The 12,402-nt window shown below is 42.1% G+C and overlaps 1 protein-coding gene across 1 annotated transcript in view; it reads left to right on the top strand.

Moving 5' to 3' along the window:
• Positions 1 to 12,402, top strand: part of EDNRA (endothelin receptor type A) — an 86,615-nt gene that overhangs the window by 59,822 nt on the left and 14,391 nt on the right. The window contains exon 4 of the mRNA XM_062199523.1: positions 11,174 to 11,372. Within this exon, the coding sequence (XP_062055507.1) occupies positions 11,174 to 11,372 (199 nt within the window). The remainder of the gene's footprint in view (positions 1 to 11,173; positions 11,373 to 12,402) is intronic.

Here is a 12,402-nt window from a genome sequence, read left to right as displayed (position 1 = left end):
CAATAATATCTGCTTAGCATCCTTTCAGTGACAAAGGAAAGCTGAACATCGTACAGTAAGGAATGAACTTTGTGAAAAGGAAGTCGAAGGGCATGGAAAGCCTGTATTCCAATGTGTAAATGTGGCCAGCGCCACGGCTCACTAGGCTAATCCTCCACCTGTGGCGCCAGCACCCCGGGTTCTAGTCCCAGTTGGGGCACTGGTTCTGTCCCAGTTGCTCCTCTTCCAGTCCAGCTCTCTGCTGTGGCTCGGGAAGGCAGTGGAGGATGGCCCAAGTGCTTGGGCCCTGCACCCGCATGGGAGACCAGGAGGAAGCACCTGGATCCTGGCTTCAGATCAGCGCAGCGCGCCAGCCATACCAGCCATTTGGGGGGTGAACCAATGGAAAAGGAAGACCTTTCTCTCTGTCTCTCTCTCTCACTGTCTAACTCTACCTGTCAAAAAAATGTGTAAATGTAGCACTAGAAAAATGAAGACACTGTTTAGTTAAATTTGTGATGCTTGGCTACTTGAGCTAAGTGTTGAACACACAATATTGTTATGTTCTCCATGCTGTTTTAAATGCCTAAAATATTTCATAATTTTTAAAAAGAGGACAACAACAGGAACATTCCTTTATTTCATCTTGGGAAATCCATCATGTAACTCCTACATCTTTTCAGAACCCTCACACATGGCTGTTTGCTAAGATAACTTCCTGGATTTCTTAGCAGGAACCATAAAGAATGAAGTTAGAGCTTTACAGTACATGCTGCGATTCTTTTATATTTAATATAGTGTTGTGCAAGTGTTGCATAATGTCCTATTTAACTAGTTTACTTTACAGTTAAAAGAACTTTCAATTTTTTCAAACATCTACCCTGACAATCACCTTATCTCAGAATGCAGGCCCCATCACCACAGAAATGAAAGGCCACGTTCTTGAAGATCGTGTAAATGCTACACATGTTCTGTTGTCATTCATAGTTAATCTTAAAATTATTATTGTTAAAAGTACTCATGTCATTAGTTAAAATATAATGGATATCTTTGTTATAACTTGATGATTATAACTGAAATACAAAATAAACTAAATATTTAGCATTGTTACTAAAAAATGAATTTATTGCTGAAATTAAAAACGAAAATTCCAATAGTAGCTTGAAATGCAATAATACTGTTGACAAAAATGTCCCACTACAATGATTAAACTCAAAGATCAAAAATGATTTCATCACTTACTAATAGGATTCTCAGTGAGAGACTGGTGTCTACATGGATTACTTCTACATCATACTACATACTAAGAGCTTTGCATAAAGACACTAACATACCATAGGTAGTCACTGTATAATTTGCACTTGACCCAATAGATTATGGTACTTGTGGACATTTCCCAAAAAAGTTGAATAAACACTGATGATCTGAATTTCACTCACTGATAAATTCACACTCTAACATCCCCACTCCCAGCATCCCAATATCATTTTTTCTTTCCTCCAAAGTATATAGTACCTAAAAATTAAAGGCTCTAAGTTGTATCGATTACATTACTAATATAAGTAAAAATTTTCCTGTATCATTTTAAAATATTAAGCTGTATATTTGAGATGTCATCCTGTATTCTCATTATAATATCTGAGTAAAGTGTTTAATTATAATTAAAAACCCCACAGGAAAAAGAAATGAGAAAATAATCATGACAATTAGCAAAAAAAAACAATGTGCTATACACACATATTCTTCCTGTGTGATATTGCTAAAATGTTATAAAGCTACAGTATTTAAAACAGTGTGGTACGGATGCATGAATTTTCTAGCAAATCAATAGGAAATCCAGAAATAGATGCAAGAGTTTGCACCTGGGTGTTGTAAAATGGGCTGATATCACTTGGAATACAATGAGGAAAGGAAAGATTTGTGAGTAAGCAGTGCAGCTCCCCAGAAAAGTATGTTAAAGTCTTTTCTTATGCTATCAATAATATTTATAATAATTGTCATGTATTAAGTATTAGTAAGGACCAGGTCTTGTTAAAAATATATTACAGAAATTATTATATTTAACCATGACAAGTACTAGAATTATCCCCATTTCCCAAACAGGGAAGCTGTGGTTGAAAGAGGTTAATCAAATGCACATGGCTACTAAATGTTTTAGCCAGTAATCAAATGTAGGTAGTCTGCATTCATAGCCACTGTGCTCAGGAATGTAGAAGCCCAAACTACAAAGTAGTAGAAGAAAATAGACGATATCTTTTTGATCTCTAGAAAAGGAAGAACTTCTGAACTTAAAAAAGAAATGGTAGCAATAAAATTCTGAATTGCTTTTCAAGAGATTAAGATCAAATATTCAGAAAATTTAAAAACAAATAAATAAAGCAATAAGCTACGGAAATACTTGTCACTCCCACCATGGGCTTATGGGGCAGGCTGGTTCTTCCCCACACTTTTTTCTGCCTCCTCTTTCTCCGATGGAGGAATCTTAGGGGTCAGAGGGTCCTCTTGCTGAGCGGCAGCCATCCGCAGTGTACCTCCTACCAGTGCTATTCGGGAATGGGGGCAGGGACAGAGTGGGCCACAGATTTGTCTTCCTGGTGTGGGGTCACCTCACCCCCGCCACCTCTTCTCCCCATCTCATGCCCAAAGCAAGAGTTAACTAGATGTTCCATCACGTCAGTTGTATATCAAATGAAGTGTGAGTCAGTCGTAAAAAAAGAAAGAATAAATAATGCCAAGAATCTATTTCATTAAGTCTTGGCCTGATTTTCAGGCCAAGGAGATGAACTGTTTTAAAATTCTATTCCCACAAAAACCAGCCTTAATCTAGGAGGTTTTTCCTGGGTAAGAAATACATCATTCTTTCTCCCTATATCCTATTTTATGCATTCTATTTGATATTGACTCAGCTTTGGGGCCTGTATGTAAGAGATCTGGTTGAAATTTCTATTTCAAAAGCTTTCACACTAGAGAATGAATCATTCACACTTAATTCCTGGAGATAAGATACCATTTGCTGTAATCTTCATTTGGTTCCCTTATATTCTATTTTAAAAAAAGAATATTGCTTTTTCTTTCAAATGATACCAGGAGTTGAAAGAGAGAAATTGGAGCCTACCAGAAAACAATTTGCAGTGTAAATCCTTGCTTTCATTTTATGAGCTAAATCAAAATATGATGCAGGAAGAAAAGTTCCTATGATGTTTATGTGTTTTTTAATATGATAATCTCATTCCAGAATTCTTTTGAAGGAAAATAGTGAGAGAATCCATGCATCCAACTTCTATATAAAATTTCTTTATGACTTCATTAATCCTTCCATGATTAAAGAATGTTATTAAGTCAAAAAAAAAGTCCTCTCTTTCTCATAATCTGCTTTTTTTTTTTTATTTTTTTTTTTTTATTTTTTTTTTTTTTATTTTTGACAGGCAGAGTGGACAGTGAGAGAGAGAGACAGAGAGAAAGGTCCTCCTTTTGCCGTTGGTTCACCCTCCAATGGCCGCCGCGGTAGCGCGCTGCGGCCGGCGCACCGCGCTGTTCCGATGGCAGGAGCCAGGTGCTTCTCCTGGTCTCCCATGGGGTGCAGAGCCCAAACACTTGGGCTATCCTCCACTGCACTCCCTGGCCACAGCAGAGAGCTGGCCTGGAAGAGGGGCAACCGGGACAGGATCGGTGCCCCGACCGGGACTAGAACCCGGTGTGCCGGCGCCGCAAGGCGGAGGATTAGCCTGTTGAGCCACGGCGCCGGCCATTTTTTTTTTTTTTTTTTTTTGACAGGCAGAGTGGACAGTGAGAGAGAGACAGAGAGAAAGGTCTTCCTTTTGCCGTTGGTTCACCCTCCAATGGCCGCCGCGGTAGCGCGCTGCAGCCGGCGCAGTGCGCTGATCCGATGGCAGGAGCCAGGTGTTTCTCCTGGTCTCCCATGGGGTGCAGGGCCCAAGCACTTGGGCCATCCTCCACTGCACTCCCTGGCCACAGCAGAGAGCTGGCCTGGAAGAGGGGCAACCGGGACAGAATCCGGCGCCCCGACCGGGACTAGAACCCGGTGTGCCAGCGCCGCAAGGCGGAGGATTAGCCTGTTGAGCCACGGCGCCGGCCCATAATCTGCTTTTAATCGGAACAAGGTAAACAGGACAGGAAGAGAAAGTGCACGATTTGTACCACACTGGATGAGCTTTCATTGTTCATTTCTAATATATCTTTTTTAAGATTTACATCCTTTTTCACTTACTTAAAGCCAGAATACCAGAAAAAGATGGAAGAAATCTGGGAACAAATTTTAACTCCATCCAGTTTTATCCGTGAAATATTTTTTAATACCACCAAGCATTCTTCTAAAATGAATTTCTCCCAACAAAATGAGAACAGCCACCCATTACCAACAATTAAAATAGGTATTCCTGCATGCTGTAGGAAACAAATTTCATGGATGACTTTGATTTTGGTTGGGCAGGGGGACGCAACAGTGGGGGAGGGGCATGCAGCGCTGTTCTTTGTGAAGTTCTGTTTAAAGAGGAAGATGATGACGACAGGGTCAGACCATAAAAAAGTCTGGGTACAGATCCAAGTTGTAGTTAAAAGATGCCTGCGGAAGGAGGCTGTAAAAAGAGAAAACTCTTTTCAACAGCTATGCCAGAATGATGTGCAATTAGAAACCTGGAAAAGTTGCAAAGATCCGTTCCTGAAGCAGCTTTGTTTTAGGTGCCTTAAACTCAAAAGCTGGTGTGTGTTCTTCAACCCGTCATTTCAGATCCTTGCTCAGTGGTCTCTCTGATAGTCTCGAAGGTTTATCCTAATTCAAGAAGCATGAAGGAGCTTTTCAGAAAAATCCTCACTTTTATTTAGACTTAGACATAGTTTGCCCTCATTCTCCGGGTGTTCTGAATTTCTTGAGCTGGATCACAGCACTGAAGAACCCGCGTGGCTCAGCCAGAAGGAAGCAGCCGGAGGCGGGACAGAGACAGAATCCAGCGGCTGGCAGGAGTCCCATCTGGCTCTGGGTCCGCTCCCTCTTGCACATAGTTACTCATTCTGTTATCTTACCCCATTGTCAAGATCAGGCAGCTGGTTAGTTTTGCTACCTCCCTTCTCTTTGATAACAAACTACCCCAAAACTTAGCCCATCTATAACTACTACCCTTCATCCTGTCTCTCCATGTTGTAAGTCGGGAATTTGGGCAATTCTTCTGCCCCCTTGTCACTTTCATTGGGGCCACTTGGTGGATTTCAGCAGTGTCTGAGCTTGTCTCATGGTGAGAGACTCACAGGGCTGGTACCTTGGCAGGATCAGCTGGAGGTCTGAGCCTGGCAGAGCCCAGCTCCCTCTCCATGCAGACTCAGAGCCTTTTGCTCCAGTAGTCGCAGGCTCCAGGGTAGAACCTGCCCCTCCTCTCAGAGTTCAGGCCTGGCACTGGGGAAGCTACACTCCCTTTGTTGGAGTTGTCACAGGCCAGCCCAGTAGAAGAGCTCAGTGGAAGAAGTGTTAAAGAATTTGCAGGTTTTTTTTTTTTAATGATACTTTATTTTTTATGTTAATATAATATTAATATAAAGAGAACAGATTCAATGTGTTTCATAGATAGAATTCTAAGAATATTCTTTTAAACCATCACACTTGCTTTCTCTTTGAAAGTCTTCCTTGCTACATTTTATCTCCAAAGCTTTTTTTTAAAATTTATCTATTTGTTTGAAACGCAGAGTTACAGAGATGCAGGGGCAGAGAGAGAGAGAGAGAGAGAATTAATCTTCCATTTGCTGGTTCACTCCCCAGATGGCCTCAATGGCCAGAGCTGTGCAGATTCAAAGCCAGGAGCCAGGAGCTTCCTCTGGGTCTCCCATGCAGGTGCAGGACTTGGGCCATCTTCTACTGTTTTTCCAGGCCATAAGAGAGCTAGATCAGAAGTGGAGCAGCCAGGACTAGAACCGGCGCCCATACAGGATGCTGGCACTGCAGGCAGCTTTACCCACTATGCCACAGTGCTGGCCCTCCAAAGTTCTCTATGGCAATTAGTTTATCACCTAAGAGATATAAATCGTGATCATTATAAATGGTCAATTTTGCCATTAATTAAAGATGTACATAGATAACGATAGAAGTGTCACTTTATAGGAGTGATGAAATTGAATAAAAATAAATTGTAACACATGCAGGCATTCATTGACAGATACCAGACAGAAATTTTTTATTACAATTTTAATTTTTTTGAGAGGCAGAGAGACAAACAGAGACAGAGATCTTCCATCTATTGGTTCACTCCCTAAATGCCTACAACAGCCAGGGTAGAGCTAGATCAAAACCAGGACTTCAATCCAGGTCTCTCATGTGGGTGACAGGGACCCAACTATTTGAGCCATCGTTTGCTACTGCCCAGGGTATACATTAGCAGAATGCAAAGTAGAGTTGGGACTTGAACCCTCATATTCAGACATGGGGTGCAGGTTTCCCAAGCAGAGACTTGATCCCAGGCACTCACACCTGGGGTACAGGTTTCCCAAGCTGTGCCCACACCAGAAATGTTTGTTTTTTTTTTTTATTTGTTTACTTATTTATGTATTTATTTGAAAGGCAGAGTGATGGGAGAGAGGAGGCGGGAAGGAAGAGTCAGGAGAGAGACAGACAGACAGACACAGAGAGAGTGCAATCTATTATCTGTCTACTAGTTTAGTTCCCAAATGACCACAACAGCCATGACTGGGCCAGGCTGAAGCCAGGAATCAGGAACTCCATGCAGGCTTCTCAAATGAGTGGCAGGGGCTCACGAACTTGATCCATCCATCATCTGCTGTTTCCAAGGCACGTTAGCAGGGAGCTGGATCAGAAGCAGCTTAGCCTGGCCACAGTTCAACACTCCGAGATGGTACACAGGTGTCCCAAGCAGCAGCTTAACCACCAACCCACCCCCCAGAAGTTTTTTATAAAAATACCTGAGCTTCCTTTTAATTCCCTTGATCTAGTAATCCCACTCAAGATAATTAATCCAGGAACACCGTTCAAAAAGAAAAATCTTAAATAAAAACATAATTATAGGTATATTACTTACAGCACTAGAAGTGATGTGAACATAGGAGAAATATTTAAGTAAATCACATCAGTGTCTATTCTACTGTGTTTTAAATTGGTTAAGTGCATGCCTATGTAGAAACTTGGGAGAGTATTTTTTCATGTAAATAAAGCTAAAAATAAAATTCGTAACTGATGTTATTATAGTCTATATCCAAACTATGCCTATGAGAATAGAAATGGGCAAAGAATAAGAAAAAATAAAATAGATTTTGTTGAAGTGATACCTTTCAACTTGTTTTATTTTATAATATTTCAAAGTTCTCTTAGTCCTAAAATGTTTTAATGTAATGACTCTCCCAGACCATGCCTTAAAGACTCAACAGGCATGCATTGAATGCCTCTAGTCTTGAAAACATGTGAACATCTATTTATAGACAGACTAACAAACATCTTTACATTAAATAAAACACATGTATACTTTTATTTTGGCATATCACGTGACAGGGTACAAGGTGACGTAATGGGAAAAGACTCCACTGCGAGTTGGCACACCAAAGCCCCAGCCCCACCCCTCCACATACACAGGAGACCAGGCAGAGGCCATGGCAGCTCGCCAGCCTTCGGGTTCCCAACCAGAACACCACGGGGAGGACATTCACCCCAAAGGTCTCTCCTTGTTTTTAAAGTATTTGATTCTGGGCTTCTAAAAGTAGTAACGTTTCATCCACTGCGTAGTTCAGGGCTAGCTCAAAAACTAGAGGAATATTCAAACCATAAGTGCTCTTGGCTTTGGCTAATAAGGTGAGACAAATGCGCGGTGTGAAAATGGACCACCACCACAGCGGCGATGACGCCGTTTCTTCAGCACCTTGTGTTCTGGGTCCAGTGGCCACCCTATGAAATGGCCTCCCTGGGGAAGTTATGTTCTAAAGGGAGGGGTGGACATAGATAATAAACAATATAAAGAAAGAACATGTTTCGTAAGTCACATAGTAGCAAGTGTTGAGGAGGAAAATAAACCAAGAGAGGATCATTTTCAGCTCTCTGCTATGGCCTGGGAAACCAGCAGAAGGTGGCCCAAGTCCTTGGGCCCCTGCACCCACGTGGGAGACCCTGAAGAAGCTCCTGGCTTCAGATCGGCCCAGCTCCAGCCATTGTAGCCGTTTGGGGAGTGAACCAGTGGATGGAAGACCTCTCTCTCTTTCTCTGCCTCTCTGTAACTCTGCCTTTCATATAATAAATAAATAAATCTTTTAAAAATAATCATCATCACACCTGTAAGAAGGGCATGTCTGTGCATGTGTGTCTCATGTCAGGAGTTCATATTTTTTACATCTTTCCCCACCACCATCACAAATTATTGATTCTAATTGATCTTATGGTTGTTGTCTCCTTCTCTCCTGGAGATATGATCATGGATCAGTGTGGCAACCAAAGGAAAAATACCCTAATTCTCCACGAAGTGAGTTCATGAAGGACATGAGTGAATAATTTGCTAAACTAGACACAAAATCAGTCTACTTATTAAAAATGGTTAGTTTACATTGGATTATGGATGCATAATATTCTGAGAAGTCATGACACATAAAATGAAGTTGGGTCAGTGGATATGAAGAGTCTTCAAAAACTTCATGAAGATGTATGTTATAAAACAAATCATGCATGGATTTCCAAAATTCTTGCACCAAAAGAAATGTATCTTGTAATTCTATTTCCTATGAACTTTTTGAAGCTTCCTTGTCTACTCATCATAAGAATATATTGACCAGATTTTATTACTTAAAACACCTTCTACTCCAAATCCTGGTTAGGAAGTCTGACTTTCTCACTCTATGATGAGATAAGGTGTTTTATTTAAATCACTTAACAGTTCACGAGAAGAAATTGTTGTAACTCACTTGAAAGCTCTGGCATATAGACGTCCCGTCTCCATTCCTTTTGGCTTTTACTGGACATGAGGCTGCCAGTCCAATAAGGCAACAAAGAAACATAAACAGAAATGGAAAGCAAAATAAACAGCAATCTTGATCCCACTGGAAATAATCATAAATTTCCAAATGCAATCTTGGCTACATCGTAAAAGGATTTTCTTGTTCTGTTTGCATAGCCGTATTTTATTCCATTCTGAACTTACCATGACTTTTCCTAGAAATTTTTATTGTACATCAATCTTACTGGTCCAAAAAATCTTTTACAAAAAATTTCTCTAGCAAATTGCGCTGTTTATAGGCCATGAGGCATCGGTGTTACATATCCAAAGCTATAGTTTCTAAACAACAGGCAACTCCAGTGGAGAATTAGCATAATTCCTAGGAGTGGTGTTTGCACAGATGTACTGCATAGACATACTGACAGTGCACTCAATATTGGCGATGCAGGCTCACCCTAATGATTATAGGTAGCTTGTATGTTGGCATGGCTTTGTTGATTAATCCTCTACATTAAGTTACATGACCTGGGTACCCATGTGCACCTGTCTCCAATGCCTTGATCTGTTTTACAGCCTCCTTCTGGCACTTTCTAATGAAAGCTAAGAAAAGAAAATGTTTCCTTTCCATTACAACAGCAACAAAAATTTCAAGAATGAAGCCACAAAAATACCATGCCATGTTACAGGTCTTTTCTTAATAATACGTCTGAAACTAGTTAGCATCAGACCATCACATGAGGTCAGAGAGCATAGAGTTTCTAAACCAAACCTCCTTTACACCTAACATTTACATGTGATTATCATAAAAGTATTAAGCAATAAGGTAAGCAAAATTCTTAATGCCAGATAGTTTCTTGATTGACATATTTGTTCAGTTTCACTGATATCCCATACTCTGTAGGAACCATTCTTTCCTCTTAAATTGTCAGCCCTAAAGATTAGGAACCAAAGTGTCTTTAAGCCAGTTTTATATACTCTAGCACAGGACCAACATTTAAGAGATATAGTCATTCATTAGCATTTACCAGAAATATTATTTACTAAAACTGCCACTTGAAACTAGCCCACTTTAATCTGATTTCTTTACTTGTGTGAGAGACACAGAGAGCTCCCATACACTGGTTCACTCCTCAAATGCCCAAAATGCCCCCTACCTCATCCCTGATGCCTGGAGCCTGGAGCCTGATCTCCCCCTGGGGTACAGGATCTCAATCACTGGAGCTATCACCTCTGTTTCCCAGGGTCCGTGTTAGCAAGAAGTTGAAGTCAGGAGCCAGCAGCAGGAATCCAACCACCCAGGCACTCCAACGTGGGACACGGGCATCTTAGCCGTGAGGCCAAATACCCACCCCACACGATTTTATTTTGAGGATAGAAGTGATGGAACAAAGACATAAGCCTCGCCATTCTCACTCATTGCCCAGAAGATAGATAAATTTTGGAATGTATTCTTTGCCCTTGAATCTCAACTGGGTCTTACACTCTATTAAGATTCATACCCAACCCCGCATTCTTTCCCAGGTTCCCAAGGCCCCGAATGGCCACCTGAAAGACCAGTTCCAGGAATTCACCTCCACCTGCTACCCTCATCCCTAGCCCTCCTAAAATATAAAAAGACCTGGCCTCCTGGGGTCAGAGCCTTCTGCCATGTGCTCCATCCATGTGCACATTGGCAGTTGGTCACCCACCTTTATGGACTGATTTTCGCTGAATAAATTCAGTCTGGCTGTAGACTCCTATACTGCCTCCTCTCAATTCTGTAACATTTGTGGTGCCCCGTGCGAAGAGGCTTCAAACTGCAACTCTTTTTCTAACAAGAAGAACAGAGAAAACAATAGAGTATCTGTGGTCACTCTCCCTTAAAGATAGGTGGACCTGCTTTCATGTGTTCTTTTTAAAATATAGTAAGAAGAAAGACATTACTGGAACAAGTACCAGCAGCTCTCACGACCCCTTCCATCATTGAGTTTTCTCCCAGCTTACAAAACAGGGACATACCTATTCATTGCTGCCATGTTCATAATTCTCTAGAGATCCTGCTGGACCACAAATAAAGGTCTCACACTCAGGCCTGCCAGACAACTGCTTTCCAAATGGAAGGAGCTCCTAAAGACCCCACTTGTTTTTCACACCAAGATGGCGGCTCACTGGCCAAGGGGGAGAATTTTCCAGCATTTTTTTTAGTTGTTGTTATAATGCAAATAGCTCTAAAATGTCTTCACAACTTGATTTCATCACCCCATTTTTTTCTTTTTTCCTTCCAGGTACAGAGCGGTTGCCTCCTGGAGTCGTGTCCAAGGAATTGGGATTCCCTTGATTACAGCCATTGAAATCGTCTCCATCTGGATCCTTTCCTTTATCCTGGCCATCCCTGAAGCCATCGGCTTTGTCATGGTGCCCTTTGAATACAGGGGTGAACAGCACAAAACCTGTATGCTCAATGCCACCTCAAAATTCATGGAGGTACGAATAGTGTGTAAAATGTGTTAAATCCACTCAAGATAGAAAGTGACTAGCGCTTAGAATTAATTGAGTAAGGGATGGGGTCTTTATACTTAATCATCATAAGACGTGTTGCATCTTCTTAAGGCCAGATACAGATTACTCTGTCAGTTTAGTCAAACACACTTCAGCTGCATGGAACACAGATGTTAAATCAGTGTTTATCTTCCTGAATGCACCGTGGTGCTCGCCATTCTTATATTGTGCAGCAGTAGACACAATTATTGTGCTGCACCAAGATAACAATTCTGCAACTTACTAAGAAAGAGGGACTGGATGTACAAGAGGACTTCAAAAAGTCTGTGGGAAAATGGAATTAAAAGATAAATTTAGGCCGGCGCCGCGGCTCACTAGGCTAATCCTCCGCCTTGCGGCACTGGCACACCGGGTTCTAGTCCCAGTCAGGGCACCGGATTCTGTCCCGGTTGCCCCTCTTCCAAGGCCAGCTCTCTGCTGTGGCCAGGGAGTGCAGTGGAGGATGGCCCAAGTGCTTGGGCCCTGCACCCCATGGGAGACCAGGAAAAGCACCTGGCTCCTGCCATCGGATCAGCGCGGTGCGCCGGCCGCAGCGCGCCTACCGCGGCGGCCATTGGAGGGTGAACCAATGGCAAAAGGAAGACCTTTCTCTCTGTCTCTCTCTCTCACTGTCCACTCTGCATGTCAAAAAAAAAAAAAAAAGATAAATTTAGGGGCTGATGTTGTGGCACAGAGGGTAAAGCTGCTGCCCGCGATGCCAGCATCCCTTATGGGTGCCGGTTCATATCCTGACTGCTGCATTTCCAATCCAGCACCCTGCTAATGCTCCTGGGAAAAGCAGAAGAAGATGGCCCAGCGTTTGGGCCCCTGCCACCCACATGGGAGAACCAGATGAAGCTCCTCGCTCTGGCTTGGCTCAGCCCTGGTCATTGCTGCCTTCTGGGGAGTGAACCAGTGGATGGAAGATATCTCTTTTTTTTTTTTTGACAGGCAGAGCGGATAGTGAGAGAGAGAG

This window comes from Lepus europaeus, chromosome 8, assembly GCF_033115175.1.
Source record: "Lepus europaeus isolate LE1 chromosome 8, mLepTim1.pri, whole genome shotgun sequence".
Lineage (NCBI taxonomy): Eukaryota > Metazoa > Chordata > Mammalia > Lagomorpha > Leporidae > Lepus > Lepus europaeus.
This window is presented reverse-complemented; position numbering and strand designations above follow the sequence as displayed.